This window comes from Orcinus orca, chromosome 14 (genome assembly GCF_937001465.1).
Source record: "Orcinus orca chromosome 14, mOrcOrc1.1, whole genome shotgun sequence".
NCBI lineage: Eukaryota > Metazoa > Chordata > Mammalia > Artiodactyla > Delphinidae > Orcinus > Orcinus orca.
The window spans coordinates 14,237,953-14,256,629 of NC_064572.1; the positions used below are offsets into that span (position 1 = coordinate 14,237,953).

General features: G+C 38.0%; 1 protein-coding gene and 1 pseudogene across 1 annotated transcript in view; both read left to right on the forward strand.

The window, feature by feature from the left end:
• The first annotated feature begins 231 nt into the window (after window positions 1-231).
• RYR2 (ryanodine receptor 2) overlaps window positions 232-18,677 on the forward strand; it is a 517,690-nt gene continuing 499,244 nt past the window's right edge. The window contains exons 1-2 of the mRNA XM_049697219.1: window positions 232-291; window positions 3,104-3,223. Of these exons, the coding sequence (XP_049553176.1) occupies window positions 232-291; window positions 3,104-3,223 (180 nt within the window). The remainder of the gene's footprint in view (window positions 292-3,103; window positions 3,224-18,677) is intronic.
• On the forward strand, window positions 12,445-13,392 carry LOC101290132 (voltage-dependent anion-selective channel protein 1-like; annotated as a pseudogene).

The following is an 18,677-nucleotide window of genomic DNA, read 5'->3' on the forward strand; positions in this document are numbered from 1 at the left end:
TCTGGAGAAACCATTGTGCTTTGAGATGAATGATGGGTTAATTAATAGGCGGGTGTTTGCGAATTGGTGTTTGGTCCATCAGTGCTCAGTATATTTCACTTTCAGTCAAAAAGGAACTCTTCATTTACTGGAATGTAAAACAGAAACAGCTCCCAGATAAACTGGAAAAAGCCTTATAAGTGTGTCAGGCTAGAATCCATCAAAGTTGGATCATAGTTGAAAGCTGTAGTCATGGCGCTCTTGTTAGTGGCGTGGCAGAGCTCCCTGAACTCGGTGTTGCTTCGTGGCCAGGCGCTTCATCACACAATGCCTAGGCACTAAATTGTAAGGAAACTGCACAAGTGAGTTGGTTTTATTAATTTAATAGAGTAGTTCAGTACATTGTTGGTTCCTTTCCCTTATATAGTTGGTTTGTATCACATATTAATGAGCATCTCCAGAAATGTGCTCTCATTTCTGGTTCTGTCCAAAGTCCACAGACTTATTTTAATATTCATCTGTTAGTGACTGCCTCCAAACTCTTATAAAAGACTTCTCACATCTTTTCTGGGATCCATATCCTTTCTGGGACCCATTCTGAATCCCCCTCGTACTTGAGCACTTGTTAGAAATGCAAAATCTACCCAAGACCTTGTATTTTAGCAAGACCTACAGGTGAAAGGATGCATGTTAAAGACTGAGAAGTACTTCTCTAGATAACAAGTGTCTTAAAAAATCAACTGAGCCTCCGGAAGCAGTGTGGGGTTGAGGACTTTCACATTCAAATAAGTTAGGTCTAATGACCAATTCTTAGAAATAAGTATGTTCAGCCCTCTGTGAGTAACAAGTTACTTTGAACCTTATTTTCCTCATGTGTATATCTGTGGATAATCTGTATATTACTGGGATATTGTGAGGATTAAATAAATTAATGCCAGGACTGGCATGCACTGTATTTTTGGTAAATATGGTACACCTTCTCTTCTTTCGGGCTTACTGGGTAGCACTGTTATTCTCACCTGCCTTATACCTTGCTGTATTTTCTTATTCTCATTCCTAAAACGTCTTTAATTAGTACATTACAGTAATTATTTACTAACTGTGTTTAGATAGCCTCCAGTATCCAAAGGAACCTATCTTACCCAAGAGTGTAGTTTACTCGCTAGAGTTAGTTCCATAGGGTGAGACAAGATAGCAAAAGACTGTGGCGGTTTGGGAAGGCATTGAGCACATCAGGACAGTTCAGTTCTTTGTTACTATACCACCTATTTGGAAAACATGATGTATCTTTGATCTTGCAGATTATATAAGCAACAGAGGTATTTCATTATTTTTATTATAGCCATGCTGAACATGAATTAATATTCAGATGTACTCATTATATGAAAATAGTGCTTTTTTTTTTTAGCAGTTGACTTTTAAAATGTAACAATTGAATGCTCACTGGAAATCACTGAGCACTGTGGGGAGAGTTGGGAGCTAATTATTAAGAGATTGGGCTTGGCTGTGACCGGTACTATGAGCCAGCTATTAGGTATTGCTGCTACCGCGTAGGAAATAAAGCAAATTTATAGCATGATAAGGGTTTTTATTAAATTACAGCTGCACTTTTCCAGTTGATATAGCATATTCTTTAGGTTAACCAAAAAGGCTTGTTTTCTGCTTTTGAATATTTGCCGTATCTTATCACCTCCACTCTACTATTCTACCCTGGTGAGCATCTTCTAGCATGTACTCATATTCCTTTTTCGCTTTGATTCTAATTAAAAGGGTCGATGAGTATATTTGTTTTTTTTTTTTCTCTGTTAAGTATCCTGTTTCTTTGAGGTTGAAATGTCAAAATATAAATGGCTAGACTTTTTAGGCATTTGCCACTTAGAATCTGTTAAATAATGATATCTTGCCTTTCTTGTTGATTTAGGGCCTTTTGTATGTCAGTCACTGTGTAAGTTAGTTGATCTCACTTCCCTCCTCATTTTGTAGACGGCAGAACTGGGGTAAGAACCCAGCTATTGCTAATTCTAAAGACCGTGCGTCTTGTCGTGTTCATGCTGCCTGTACTGAGTCATCGCATGGATCATCTTTCCCTTGTACAGTTTTTCCTGTAACCCTGCAATTGATTGGAAACCAAGTGTTGGATTGCAGAGGACTGAACTAGCAGATCACCTCTCTGTACATTTTTAAGCAATCCAGGATCATTTCAAAGATGAGCAAGTTGCCAATGTGTGGTTGAACTAAGATGACTTTTCACGTTGATTTGAACCCAGAAGCTCTGTTATTGACCTGTTTTCCTGTGTCAGTTTTGGAACTATGTGTGTGTGCTTGCTAGTAGAATCTGTTCCATTCTTGATAATACTTGATGTCCTAGGAATATGTCAGACCATTTTTTGATAGTTTTGATGATTTAAAGCAGTGTGTAAGAGCGCTAACATGGAAATCCTGTATTTTACTTTTCTCCATGCAGGTTGCCTTTGGGGATCAGTAATGACAGTTAAAAAAAAAAGCTGTTGATTGCCTTGAATAGCAATAACTTCTCCCGCCTCCCCCTACCCATTTATCTTTTTTTGCAAATAAAAGTACACTAGGAATTGATTCTTTGGCTTTTTTGGGGACAGTTGTTCATATATTTATTTTTCTCTGATTTTATTTTTAAAATTTGTTAAATAATTTTTTAAGATTTTATTTATTTATTTATTTTTGGCTGCATTGGGTCTTCGTTGCTGCGCGTGGGCTTTCTCTAGTTGCGGCGAGCGGGGGCTACCCTTCCTTGCGGTGTGCGGGCTTCTCATTGTGGTGGCTTCTCTTGTTGTGGAGCACGGGCTCTAGGCGTGCTGGCTTCGGTAGTTGTGGCACGTGGGCTCGGTAGTTGTGGCTCGCGGGCTCTAGAGTGAAGGCTCAGTAGTTGTGGCTCATCGGCTTAGTTGTTTCGTGGCATGAGGGATCTTCCTGGACCAGGGATTGAACCCGTGTCCTCTGCATTGGCAGGTGGATCCTTAACCACTGAGCCACCAGGGAAGTCCCTATTTTCTCTGATTTTAAAAAGCATTAAATAATAACCTTGTGGGTCTGATTTAGACTAACTAATGCCAGATCTCACTTCTTTCTCTTCTCCTCCCCTCTGCAGGATGATGAAGTGGTTCTGCAGTGTACTGCAACCATCCACAAAGAACAGCAGAAACTGTGTTTGGCCGCAGAAGGGTTTGGCAACAGACTTTGCTTCTTGGAGTCCACTTCGAATTCCAAGGTGGGATAAAGCCTTTTCAGGCTACTCAAATGTTGGGGTTTTAATAGGGGCATTGAAGTTATTTATGGGCACTGTGCTCTTTTCTATGGAACAGAAACTAAAGGAAATTGAACAGTCTTTTCCCTATTCATTAAGCAAAGTTTCAGTTGAGCCCCTACTCTTTGCAAATAACTCAGATGCGATTGTTAACAGGAATAGCCAAAGTCCTTGCCCCGTGCTGTTTATATATAGTAGGGGAAAAGTTAACAATGTAAATAAGTGATATAATTTCAGAACCGATAAGGGCTGTGAGGAAAAGCAGAGTAGTAACAGGGTGGAGAGCGATAAGGCAGGGACTCACTCTTTCACAAAGGGTGTTTAGGGAAGGCCTTTCTGAGGCAGTGATATTTGAGCAGAATGAAGTGAGGGAGGGAGAAGTACTAAGTTCTTGACCATTCTGGAAAGAACCAGGCAATGCAAGGGCCCCTGGTTAGGAATGTGCTTGCAGAGTGTTTAAGGAAAAACAGGTAAGCCACTGCAGCTCTAGTACCACGAATGGGGCCACTGGTGAGGAGAGGTGAAGGGCCTGTCAGCCCTTGGTTAGCAATTGAGGTTCCTTCCTAATATAAAGGGAGGCCATTGGATCAGGTGAGCAATGCAATTTGATTTAATATTTAAGTAAATATTTGATTTAGCTCTTCTGTGGATTAGAGGCTTTTGTGGTTTTTTTTTTTTTTTTTGGCTTAAACAACAGAAATTTATTGCTCACAGTTTTGGAAGATAGAAGTCCAAGATCAAGTTGCCAGCATGGTTGGGTTCTGGTGAGAGATTAGAAGCTTTTGGAAGAGTAAGATTAGAAGCAGTGAGAGCAGGTGGAAGGTGCCTGCGGAAGTCTGCAGGGCAGCTGCTGGGTCTTCAGATGAGAAGCAATGGTGGTGGGAAACTTGGGGGGGTTGAGAATAGACTTGTAGGATTTAGAGGATGTGCTGATAGATGACTGTGTAGAATAAAGGAAAGAGGAAATGGAGATGTTTCTGGGGGTAGAAAATCAACCAGAAAACAGTCAATTGAATAATGTTTTGTGTAGCACTTTTTAGTTTACAGAGTCCTTTGACCTGCATGATTTCATGTAATTGTCACAATAGGAGAATGTGTGCGTGGTTATTGCTGTTATAGTCACTGTACCCATGAGGACATGGGGGCTAGTAGAGGGCAGGTACTAGGCCAAAGGCTTCCTGCGACTCAAAGCAAGTGTCGTCAATAGCTTTTCACACTTAACACCTCGGTCTTTTGGCTTCGAGTCCCTGATTCTTCCCTTTATATCACAGTACCCCTTTCATTACTCTGTGGAATAACATTGAGCAATGTATACATGTGATTTATTTATTATAGTAATTTAATGCCAAGTCACATTATTAATATTGTAATGGTGAGTGACAAAACATTATGCATTTTATAGCCCTGCCTAGATTTAGTTTTAATTTGACAAGTGTTATTGAGCATTCTCTTTGTGAAAATTACCACAATAGGTATCAGTTGTGAAAAATATTCTTCTTAAAAAGAACTTATTAAGAATTTTAATATTTTCCCTGTGGTTTCTGGAATTTTGTCGTGCCTAGAACGAGGCAGCCCAATTAGTTAGCTGGGTTTTTATTTTTCACTGTACTGGCTATGGTTCTCTTGGTCCTTTAATGTAAGAGCTGGTTTCCAGTACTAAAAATGAACTCTCCTCATGCTCTAGTTAGGTATGTCATGTAGCAGTCAAGGCACTGAAATAGGCTAGGCATTCATTTAAACTGGTTAATCTTGAAATAGATCAAGATGGAGGAGTAGGAGGAGGTGGAGCTCACCTCTCCCCACAAACACATCAAAAATACATCTACATGTGCAACAGTTCTCACTGAAAACTAATTGGAGACTGGCAGAAAGACTCCTGTACAGCCAAGGCTATCGGAAAGATCCTCATGGAATCGGGTAGGAAGGGAAGAGAAGTGATCAGGTTGGGACCTTGTGCCTTTGGGAGGGGACTCAGAGGAAAAGAGAGATACACGGGTGGAGATTTGCCCTGGGGAGTCAGCTGTTCCTGTCACATATTAGATGCCCCAGCCCTGGGGTCTGACACAGGGAAAATGAGCCCCTTTGGCTGGTGGGAGGGCTGGTGGGACTCAAAAGAGGGCTATGGGAAGCCTGAATTTTGCCTGTGAGCAGTGTGCTTGTGCTGGCTTGCTCCTGAAGCAGGGTGGAGAGGGCAGATTGAAAACTGCTGAGATGGCTGCCTGTGACTGCCCCAGTGCACGCCACAGCCTGAGCCCAGCAAACACTCCAACCCCACTTACTATATATTAACAATGGACTCTCAGAAAGAGGAAACAAAAAACAATCCTGTTTAAAATTGCATCAAAAAGAATAAAATACCCAGGAATAAACTTAACTAAGGCAGTGAAAGACCTATACTATGAAAACTATAAAACACTGTTGAAGGAAATTGAAGATGGTACAAAGAAATGGAAAGATATTCCATTCATGGATTGGAAGAAATAATATTCGTAAAATGTCTGCTACCCAAAGCAATCTACAGATTTAATTCAATCCCTATCAAAATACCCATAAAATTTTCACAGAGCTAGAGCAAATAATCCTAAAATGTATATGGAACTCAAAAAGACCTGAATTGCCAAAGCAATTTTGAAGAAAAAGAACAAAGCTGGAGGTGTCATGCTCTTTGACCTCAGACTATACTACAAAGCTACAGTAATCAAAACAGCATGGTACTGACATAAAAAGAGACACATAGATCAATGGAGCAGCATAGAGAGCCCAGAAATAAATAAACCCAGGCACCTACAGTCAATTAATCTATGACAAATGAGGCAAGAATATACAGTGGTGAAAAAACAGTCTCTTTAGTGAGTGGTGCTGGGAATACTGGACAGCTACCTATAAAAGAATGAGAGTAGAACATTTCCTCACACTGTATGCAAAATAAGCTCAAAATGGATTAAAGACCTAAATGTCAGACCTTAAACCATAGAATCCTAGAAGTGAACATACGTGGAACACTCTAGTATACTCCATGTTAGTATACCTGAAACTAATATAATATTGTAAATCAACTATACTTCAGTAAAAGCTTACACAGTGATGCATGTCAATTATATCTCAAAAAAAACTGAAAAAAATTTTTGGAAAAAAAATAAACTGGTTAATTCTTCGCAGGGATACTTGGCTATCTAGCTGTGACTGTTGACATAGTGAACTGACCATTTCAACCATTTTTGTTGTTGTCGTGCTCTGTTATTCTTTTTCGGTTTATCTGAAAATTTGTATTTAAGATGAGGTACTGAAATCGTTTATCAAGCATAGAATAAAATAGTAACTAAAGTCCAGTAAACCAATCTGAACTTTTTTTAAAAGTTCTTACAACATAAATACTCTTTTCTTTCCCCTACTCAGATTACTTGATCATTCCCTACTGTGTCAGTTTTTTTCATATCTCCGTTTTACTTTGTTCTCCCTGACTTGTATATCCTTCCTTTACGTTTCCTGCTGGTGAAATACTGCTTGTCCTTCAAAGCCTATCTCAAATAGTCCCTCCTCTGGGCTGTTTTTCTCTCTGTTTTTCTTAAGTGGTTTATTTATATTTCTATTATATTGTTAGTTGGGCTTAATTCTGTGTAACATCCACAACATCTTCTCTCCCTGAATATGTAAGTATGTATACTCCCAGGTACCATACACCAGCTTCTAAATTCCCTGAGGACCTGGGTATAGCTCATTTATTTTCTTATTTTTTAGCATGAAGCACTAGTGAGTGATTCATAAGATTTAATGGATTATTAAATTTGAAAGGCAACCACTAGTCTTAGGGCAATTTATTTTATAAAATAGACTTTTAATTTTCTGTAATAGCAAAGAGTCAAAACTGTGGATTTCAGTTGATGTTTAAACTATCTAAGCCTGGGTGCAGATGTGTTTCATGCAGATATATCTGGATTTGACATTCATTGGTAGAAAGTGAGAGATGGCCTTTTTTTTTTTAACCTCTCAAATTGGTGTCTCCTGCATTTATTATAAAGGTTGGGAGAACAGAATTATTGTTGGCATTGAGTAGTCAGTCACTGTAAATTATATACATATTCCTGGAAATGATCCCAGAAAAACCTTAAGCACAGAACCTTCTAATCAAATGCAAGAGTTACTTTTTCAGAAGACTGTTTCATTTTCCTAGGATATTTATTCAGGCTGATCTGTGCCTGAAAGAGAATGTTTCATAATTCCAGCATAGATTTTCTTGCAGAAAATGTAAGCATTAAATCTGATGATATGTTTAAATAGTTATTCATAATTCATAATTATGGATATTTACTGCACACTCCTTATATGAATGACATTTTTGTTTCTATATTTTAGAATTGAAAAGTTGGGCTTTTGTTCTTTGGACCTAGTCATTTTCAGAGATACCCACCTTGTTATTATTAAAAAGTTTGTGGAGAAATGAGAAGTTATTAGGGAGGCATAGTTTTTAATCTCCTTGAATCTCCACATAAAAACAGACCTATGACGATGGCAAAACCTGAAACCCACAGACAATATAATATCTAAAGCAAACTAGGTGACAAGTTATCCCCACCTCTGGTATCAGTAAGTGTAGGGGAGGAAGTGTAGGGGAGGTGACATGGTTTCTGCTGTCTCTGAAAACTGGTAACAGGTACTCACTAGAAAACATGGTGGGCCAATGTGAAACTAGAAGCTAAAACTAGGAAGGAACAAAGGAACTATGATAAGGATGGATGTTTCTAGAGCAATCTTGGCTTATGGACTTGTGAAACTAACCAAATAAGGCTCTTTTCTTGACAAAGCCCTGCTCTGAGGGATATTGTTGGGAATCCAGTTCAGATTGAGCAGGGTGGATAGGGGCAAAGGATAGAGAAGGACCAGGTGAAAGTGGGGCAGGGAAGCAGCCAATAGATCTCATAATCAAAAAGCCTGGTTTTGAACACTAGATGAAAACAGCAGAACAAGTTGCTGCAGGACCCTGAAGCTACAAAAGCTATGCTGACCCACCCTTCTTTCCCAAGCGTTCAAGGAAGCTCATCTCAATTTTTATCTGTTTATCTGGTGTGCTTTTGTTGCCTGTAGACATAATTCTGCTCCTTATTTGTCTCTTTTATATAACTATATATATAAATATATATATATAGTTATATGTATATGTAATTATATATAATTATATATAATTGTGTATAATTTATAAATAATCACGTATAATTTATGTATACTGTATAAGTAGAGTAATTAATTTACATTTATTTATATAATTATTTACATTTTTTCATTATGTATGTAGATGTAATTTTATATGTCACAGAGAAGAAGGAGCAGAATAGTATCTATAGGTAATCCAGGCCCACCAGACTTTCAACTGCAAACCAGGAATTTAAAACAACCATGATTAATATGCTAAAGGTTCCAATGGATAAGGTAGACTGCCTGTAAGAACAGATGGGCAATGTAAGCAGAGAGGTGGAAATTCTAGGAAGGAAGGAAAAAGAAATGCTGGAGATCAAAGACACTGTAACAGAAATTAAGAGTGCCTTTGATGGGCTTATTAGTAAATGGGACGTCGCTGAGCAAACAGTTTCTGAGCTTGAGAGTATCTCAAGAGAAGCCTGCAAAAATGAAAAGCAAAGAGAAAAATGACTGAAAGAAAAACCATAACAGAATTGAGTATCTAAGAGCTGTAGGACACCTACAGAAGTTCTCTAGAATCATGATGAAAGGAATAGAAGAAATATTCGAAACAGTAAAGACTGATAATTTCTGCAAAGTAATGTCAGACACTTAACCACCGATCCAGGAAGTTCAGAGAACACCAAGCAGAATAAATGCAAAAAACCCCTACACATAGGCGTATCATTTTCAAGGTACAGAAAATTAAAAAGTCCAGAGGGAAGCCAGAGGGAAAAAACTTACCAATGGAGGAGCAAAGATAAGAAGTACATTCAACGTCTCAAAACACCACTGGAAACAAGAAGAAACTGGAGTGAAATATTTAGTGTTGAGAGAAAAAAAAAACTCGATACCAACCCAGAATTCAATATCCTGCAAAATTACCCTTCAGAAGTGAAGAATAAAGGCTTTCTCAGACAAACAAACATTCAGGATATTTTTCGCCAGTAGACCTGCTTTGCAAGAAATGTTAAAAGAAGTTTTGCAGTAATAAGGAAAATATATAGGTCAAGAACTCTAATCTTTAGCAAGGAAGGAAGAGCATCAGAGAATGAGTGGTTAAAATAAAATTTTTTTTTCTTATTCTTAATTGACCTACCAGATTGTTGAAAGTAGTAATAGCAATACTGTATTTAAATATATATATGTATTCATTTAATAATTTTCCCAACAGAAAGCACCAGGCCCAATGGATTATTCACTTATTTTTTTCTCCCTTCCTTCTTTCCTTCCTTCCTTCTTTCCTTTCTTCTTTCCTTCCTTTTTCTTTCATTTATGGCTGTGTTGGGTCTTCGTTGCTGTGTGTGGGCTTTCTCTAGTTGCCGCGAGCGGGGGGCTACTCTTTGTTGCAGCACGTGGGCTTCTCATTGCAGTGGCTTCTCGTTGCAGAGCATGGGCTCTAGGTGCGTGGGCTTCAGTAGTTGTGGCATGAGGGCTCAGTAGTTGTGGCTCACGGGTTTTAGAGTACAGGCTCAGTAGTTGTGGCACGTGGGCTTAGTTGGTCCATGGCATGTGGGATCTTCCTGGACCAGGGCTCGAACCCGTATCCCCTGCATTGGCAGGTGGATTCTTAACCACTGCGCCACCGGGGAATTCCCTCACTTATTATTCTTAAGGAAGACACTATACCAATTCTTTATAATCTTTTTCAGATGATTGATGCAGAAAGAATACTTCCTAACTCATTTATGAAACCGTTACCCTTATATCAAAATATGATAACGACATTACAAGAAAAAAAAACTACAGACAATATCTCTTTATACGTAGATATAAAAATCCTCAAGAAAATATTAGTAAATAGAATGCAATAATGTATAAGAAGAATTATACACCTTGACCACATAGGATTTATTCGAGGTATACAAGTCTAGTTCAACATTCAAAAATCAATTAATGTATCCATCACATCAACAGAAAAAGAAAAATCACATGATCATATTAATAGATACAGAAATTGTGTTGGAAAAAATAACATGCATTCATGATAAAAAAACCCACAAAACTCTTAGTTCCCATGTAGTCTTAGTTTACTTTCTCAACTTGATAAAGATTATCTACAGAAAACCTACAGCTAATATACTGAATGGTGAGAATCTTGAAGCTTTCTCGCAAAGATCAGGAAAAAGCCAAGAACATACCCTCTCATCACTTCTTTTCAACATTGTACTGGAAGTCCTAGCTAATGCATTGAGACAAGAAAAGGAAATAAAAGGCCTACAGATGGGAAAGAGAGAAATAAAACTGTCTTTGTTCATAGATGACGTTATAAATCTATGTAGAAAATCTGAAAGGATCAACCAAAAACTCCTAAAATTAATAAGCAGTTATTGCAAGATACAAATTTAGTATACAAAAGTCAATTGCTTCCCACTATACTGACAATAAACAAGTGGAATTTGAAATTAAACACACAATACCATTTATATTAACATGCCAAAATGGAATACTTAGGTATAAATCTAATAAAATATTATAATATCTCTATGAGAAAAACTACAAAACTTTGAAAGATATCTAAGAAAAATTAAATAGGTATTTTGTGTTCATGGATAGGAAGACTCAATACTGTCAAAATGTCAGTTCTTCCTGACTTGATCTACAGATTCAGTGCAATCCCTGTAAAAATCCCAGCAAGTTATTCTGTGAATATTGACAAGCTTATTCTAAAGTTTAGTTGGAGAGGGAAAAATAACCAGAATAGCCAACAGTGTTGACGGAGAAGAACAAAGTTGGGGAACTGACACTATCCAACTTAAAGTCTTGCTGTAAATCTACCGTAATCAAGACAATGTGATAATGGTAAGAGATTGGACCAGTAGATCAATGGAACAGAATCGAGAGCCCAGAAATAGACCCACAGATAAAGTCAGGTGTTCTTTGACAAAGGAGCAAAGGCAGTCCAATGGAGCCAAGATAGTCTTTTTAACAAATGGTGCTGGAACCACTGGCCCCCCCCCCCATGCAAACAAATGAATCTAGACACAGACCTTACACCCTTGACAAAAATTAATTCAAAATGCATCACAGACTTAAACGTAAAATGCAAAACTATAAAATCCCAGAAGATAACGTAGTTAGAAAAACCTAGATGATCTAGGGTGTGTTGATGAGTTTTTAATTACAACAGCAAAGGCATGATCTGTGAAAGAATGGATAAGCTGGACTTCATTAAAATTAAAAACTTCTGCTCTGAGAAAGACAGTGTGAAAAGAATGAGAAGATAAGTCTCAGACTGAGAGAAAATACTTGGAAAAGGCCCGTCCCAAAATATAGAAAGAACTCTTAAAACTCAGAAATAAGGAAACAACCTGATTTTAAAAAATGGGCCAGAGGCCTTAAGACACCTCATTTAAGGAGATAACAGGTTTCCCCTGCCATCTGAAAGTAGAGCATTCCTATGAAACTTTTCATATGGCAAAATGGCTTAAAGCAAACAAGCAGTTACCTTAGGACACATCTTGCTAACAGACGCACAAATTAAACTGAGATAAAGCACAGATGCTCACAGACACAGTCAGAGCTGTGGCGGCCTGATGCCGAGATGCTGAGTGTAGCTTCTGAGGAAGGACTGCGTGAAGACAGTTTGGAGGCTTCTTACAAGACTAAGCATACTCTGACCGTATGACCCAGCCATCATGCCCCTTGGTGCCACTCTTGTTGCTGATAGTATGGGCTAGATCTGTATCGTCTTGCTGCAAGACGAAAGCTGAACGCTGTTTCTGCTTCTTGCCTTTGTTCGTAAAAGCAAAAATCCTCTTCTGATTTCTTTTGATTAGCAAACAGGTACTAATGTAGATCTTCCCTAAAAGCAAACTGGCATAAAAATAGACTTTTGAAAAGCAGGGGATACCTGTATATAGATCACAAATAAGCACATGAAAAGTTGTTCCACGTCTTACGTCATTAGAGAAGTGCAAATTAAGACAATGAGATAGGCCCTCTGCCCCGCCGCTCGCTCTGTTCCTCATGCCGCAGCCCCCGCCGTAGCTGCTGCGGAGCCCACAGCCACTGCTTCTGAGCAGAAGATGCCTGTGCCTCCCACGTATGCTGATCTTGGCAGATCTGCCAGGGATGTCATCACCAAGGCTATGCATTTGGCTTAATAAAACCTGATTTGCAAACAAAATGGACTGGAATTTACAAGCTCAAGTTCAGCCAACACTGAGACCACCAGAGTGACGGGCAGTCTGGAAACCAAGTTACAGGTGGACCGAATATGGTCTCACGTTTACGGAGAAATGGAACACTGACAACACACTAGGCACGGAGATTACTGTGGAAGATCAGCTTGCACGTGGCCTGACGCTGACCTTCGATTCATCCTTCTCACCAAACACTGGGGGAAAAAAATGCTAAAATCAAGACAGGGTACAAGCGGGAACATTATCAACCTGGGCTGTGACATGGATTTCGACATTGCCGGGCCTTCCACCCGGGTGCTCTCGTGCTGGGTTATGAGGGCTGGCTGGCTGGCTGACTACCAGATGAATTTTGAGACCACAAAGTCTCGAGTGATCCAGAGCAACTTTGCGGTTGGCTACAAGACCGATGAATATGAATTCCAGCTTCACACTAATGTAAATGATGGGACGGAGTTTGGTGGCTCCATTTATCAGAAGGTGAACAAGAAGTTGGAGACTGCTGTTAATCTGGCCTGGACAGCGGGAAACAGTAACACTCGCTTCGGAATAGCAGCCAAGTACCAGATCGACCCTGACGCCTGCTTCTCGGCTAAAGTGAACAACTCCAGCCCGATAGGGTTAGAATATACTCAGACCCTAAAGCCAGGTATCAAACTGACACTGTCAGTTCTGCTGGATGGCAGGAATGTCAGTGCTGGTGGCCACAGGCTTGGTCTAGGGCTGGAGTTCCAAGCATCAATGAATACTGTACAGTCGTTTAATTTTAAACTACTTTGCAGCATAGCTACCTTCAGAATTTAGTGTACCTTTTAATGTTGTTTGTCTGGGATGCAGATATCGCTAAATATCATGTTAGACTTCCAGGTTAAAGGTGATTCAGCTTCAGGGTGTTACCCTTTCAGAGGTACAGAAGAAACCCAATTTCATAGCAGGTCCTTTCAGCTGTAGACTTGAGGGGGAGCTTGCTGGCCCCTCTAGAGATGTCAGGTTTCTTTTTTACCTAGAAACGGCTGCAAGTGCATGTTGGTAGTTTGCAGGCACTTTGTAATTCGTAAATTCGTATTAAGTAAATGAATGAAATTGTGATTTCCTGAGAACGGAACCTTGGTCTCCTACCCTGGTTGAGGAGAGGCTCTTTGCTGGTGTACACAAACTCATCTGAAAGGGACTTTTTAAGGCAGGGACTTTTCCCACCCCAATCCATCACCTCTTTTACACCAAAAGTAGTCTGCAGGGAGTGGTAGCTGTTTCTTCTGTGCCATTATGGGGTGGAGAAGGTGGATGTGATGAAGCCAATAATTCAGGACTTAATTGTGTTTTTTCTCATGTTGTGTGTTTTGGCCCTTGCACCAGAGTATGAAATAGCTTCTAAGAGCTCCAGCTGCAAGCTGGGAAGAGTCTCTGTGACTGTAATCGCATGGCGACAACACTCAGCATCTAAATTGAACTTCTCTTGTATTTTCGCCACTCAGTTTATTTTTTAGGAGTTTAATGGGTACATTTTAGAGTCTTTCATTTTGTGTGGAATTAGTTCCTCCCCTTCAAATGCTGTCATTAACATCACTTAAAATCAAACTTGAATAAAATATTGAAACCTTAAAAAACAACAACAACAACAAAACAATGAGATTCCACTGTGCCTGTTAGTGACCAAAATCCAGAACATGGACAATACCAGATGCTGAAAAGGTTGAGAAGCAACAGGAATTCTTACTCGTCGTTGGTGGGAATGCGTAATAGTTCAGCCACTTTGGAAGACAGTTCGGAGGCTTCTTACAAAACTAAACATACTCTGACCATATGATCCAGCCATCATGCTCCTTGGTATTTACCCAAAGGAGTTGAACGTTTAAATGTTCACACAAAAGGTTGCACGTGGATGTTTATAGCAGCTGTATTCATAATTGTCAAAACTTGGAAGCAACCAGCATGTCCTTCCGTAGGTGAATGGATAAATAAACTGTTACATATAGATAGTGGAATATTACTCAGTACTCAAAAGAAATAAGCTATCAACCCATGAAAAGACACGGAAGAAACTTAAATGCATATTATCGAGTAAAACAAACCAATCCAAAAAGGCTGCATACTGTAGGATTCCACCTATATAACATTCTGGAAAAGTCAAAACTATGAAGACAGTAAAAAGATCAGTGGTTGCCAGGCGTTAGGGAGGAGGGATGAATAAGAGGATTTTTAGGGCAGTGAAACTCTTCCGTATGATATTCTCATGATGGATACATGCCATTATACATTGGTTAAAATCCATAGAATATACAGAACCGAGAGTGAAAACTGTGGACTTTGGCTGATTAGATATGTCAGTGAAGGTTCATTTCTTATAACAAATGTACCAGCTGGTGAGGGATGTTAATAATGGCAGAGGCTTATTTAGCACGTCTGTGGGCAGAGAGTGATGGGAAAATCTTTGTGTTTTCCATTCAAATTTGCTGTGAACCTAAATATGGTATAAAATAATGCATTGAAATAAAAAGGACGACAGAAAATGTTAGGTATAAGAGAATGCACTTATAATAAATGACCCTGGGAAGAAAACCAAAGCTCGAGAACACTTGCCTGAAACCACACATTGAAAATGCATGGTGCCTACGTAGTAAACCACCTTCTTAGTTGGCCCAGACAGATGATCACAGTAAAGCTATTGGAGTTTAAAGGTAAAGAAAAAAAACCTTTTAAATCCAGGCAAAAAGACCAAGTCACTTTTAAAGGAAGGAAAGTCAGATTGTCATGATAACTTATTTTTAAGACCAACGCTTTATGCCAAATGAAAATGGAGTAACATATTAAGAAACTTAGGGAAAGAAAATGTGTGTCAAAGATTCTAGCCAACCTGACTTTGCATACAAAGGCCATAAACTATTAAGAAACTATTTCTATCTGAAATTTACAAAGCACACTATTAAGTAAATGTTAGGTCAAAGGAGAAGTGTCAAGTAAAATGGAAGAATTTCTTAAACGTCATGAAAATGAATACATGATGTTTTAGAATATGTGGGCATATCTAAGGAAGTTATCAGGAGAAAATTTTTAGCATTAAATGCATGTATTAATAAAAATTAAAAAGAAAATAAATGGACTAAACAAGCAGATAAAAAACTAGAAGAATACCAAAGTAAACAAAAGAAAGCAACAGGATAGATTTAATAAAGATAAAGAGGAAATTGATGAGCTAATTTAAAAATTGGTTCTTTGAAAAAATTCAACAAACTAAGAAAAAGGGAGAAAGTACAAATATTCTTGTGTATTAGAAGTTACATAAAGGTACAAAAGGGAAAACAGTCACAGCACAGTAAATTAAATCCTAAGGGACCATTTGCTCAATTATATGCAGGTAGATTTGGAAATCTTCATGAAATGAATCATTCTGTAGAAAAATTAAGTATACTCCAGAAAGTCTAAACAGACTAATGGTCATAAAATAAAGTAATAAAAGAATTTTCTGACAAGAATTGTACCAGGGTCAAATAAACCCCTACTTAACTATGAAGCTTAAGTTATTCCAAAGATAGGAAAAGAAGGAAAACCTCCAAATTTGTTTCATTGAGTATAACATGGATTCCAAAATCTTAAAAAATTATTTTGGAAAATTATAGAACAATTTTACTTAGGATTATTGATACACAATTCCAAAATAAAATATGTTTTAACAGAAAACAATGTTGCATTAAAATATACCTCATGACCAAGTGGGGTTTATTCCAGGAATCCAAGAGGGGCTCAATACCAAAAAATCCGTTAGTATAATTCTTCATAATAGTAGAGCTAAGGAGAAAAATTCTTTAGACATCCCTGAAGGTAGGGAAAAGTCTCTTGACAAAATTTAAAATCTATCTATGTTTCAAAAAATAATAAAATAAGAATTGATGGATAGCTCCTTAACATTTATTTTACAAACGCGCATATGCATACACACACACACTTGCACACTTCAGTTCAAAAGTCAGCACCTTATTTACCGGGGGTGGAACACTAGTGGTTTGTTTGTTTATTTTCACATATTGTACGGTTTTTATTTATATGAAATATCCAGCGTAGGCAAATCCATAGAGACATAAAGCGGATTAGCGGTTGCCAGGGGTTTAACGGAGGGTGATTGCTTAATGGGTCCATGATTTCCTTTCGGGATGATGAAAATTTTTTGTAGCTAGTTAGTGGTGATGGTCGCACAACATTGTGAATGTGCTGAATGTCACTGAATTACGCACTTTAAAATAGTTAACATGGTGAAATTTATCTGGAGTAAACATTAATTCCTTTTACGTTTTAATTGAAATATAGTTGATTTACAGTGTTTCAGGTGTACAGCAAAATGATTCTGTTATACCTCCTATATATATGCACGTATATATGTGTGTGAATATGTATATACATATTCTTTTTCAGATTCTTTTCCATTACAGGTTATTATAAGATAGTGAATGTAGTTCCCTATGCTATATAGTAGACCCTTGTTGTTTACCAATTTAAAATATAGTAGTATGTATCTGTATCTGTTTTTTTTTTTAAATAAATTCATTTTATTTATTTAATTTTGGCTGCGTTGGGTCTTCGTTGCTGCACTGGGCTTTCTCTAGTTGCTGCGAGTGGGGGCTACTCTTCGTCGCGGTGCGTGGGCTTCTCATTGCGGTGGCTTCTCGTTGTGGAGCATGGGCTCTAGGCGTGTGGGCTTCAGTAGTTGTGGCACATGGGCTGAGTCACTTAAGGCGGATTCTTAACCACTGCGCCACCAGGGAAGCCCCAGCATGTATCTGTTAATTCCAAATTCCTAATTTATCCATCCCCCACCCTTTCGCCTTTGGTAACCGTAAGTTTGTTTTCTGTGTCTGTGAGTCTGTTTCTGTTTTGAAGATAAGTTTATTTGTATAATTTTTTTATTCCACATATAAGTGACATCATATGATATTTGTCTTTCTCTGTCTGACATACTTCATTTAGTATGATCATCTCTAGGTCCATCTGTGTGTTTTATTGGAGTATAATTGCTTTACAATGTTGTATTAGTTTCTGCTGTACAACAGTGTGAATCAGCTATATGTATACCTATATCCCTATACACTAGTTGCTTGAATTGGACATAAGTTAAAGATGGACGTTCAGTATCTCTGCTGTGCATGTGTGTTGGAGGGACAAGCCAGTGTTATTAGACATAGAGACTTAAGTTTGGATGTGAAGAGGTAAAGCATCTCTAGTTGCATATGATCTGATTATATGTCTAAGACTACCAAATGAGTCAGTGGAAAAACTACCAAAAATGGACTTATGAGAGACATCTATAGAACAGTGAGTTATAAAATCAGTGTACCAACAGCCTTCATATATGCAGACCAGTTAGAACGTACACTGAAAGATACACATATATGGAATGATGCTTCTGCACACATACATACCTACACAGATACAAACTCAAGTTTACATTAAGTTCAAAAGGGGACCAATGATTGTCTTAGGCTAATCATTTATCAATAGTAATGGAGTGGTCCCTCAAAAAAGAAAATTCGTTAAAAAAAAAATAGGATTCTTGTTTAATGATCTTATTGCTACACATATAATTTTCTGGTACTACTCTTTCTGTGGACTCAGGACGGATATAGTAAGAGGATCTTTAAGATTTGTTTCAGCCCAACACTCCAATGATTCTATATTTCTAAGACTGGTCCATACTTACTGTACCTATAAAACAATACTATTGATTTTTATTAGGCCTCCAAAAAGGAAGTTGAGCCTTTTAGGTAGAACAATATCAAGAACTCTTTCTTCCAATTCCTATGGCATCACTTTAATTAAAAGTATATCTTCCCATAATGGAACATGATAGAGCAATATTTTATCTTCAGTGACTTCTCATTTCAGGATATTATTCACCATCATAAATAATGCATTAGTATATTAATGATGCATAATAGTTGTGATATTCCAGATGAACTGCTGCTCTTATTCAAGTGAGAATTTTTGAATAATAAAAATGTCAGTATAAGATAAATGCTGGATGATGTAAGAAAGATTCACTTTAAAAATCAAGTTTATAAAACATTTTAAATATCGGATGCTTTCTCAGTGTTTTTCATAAAAATTAATTGAGG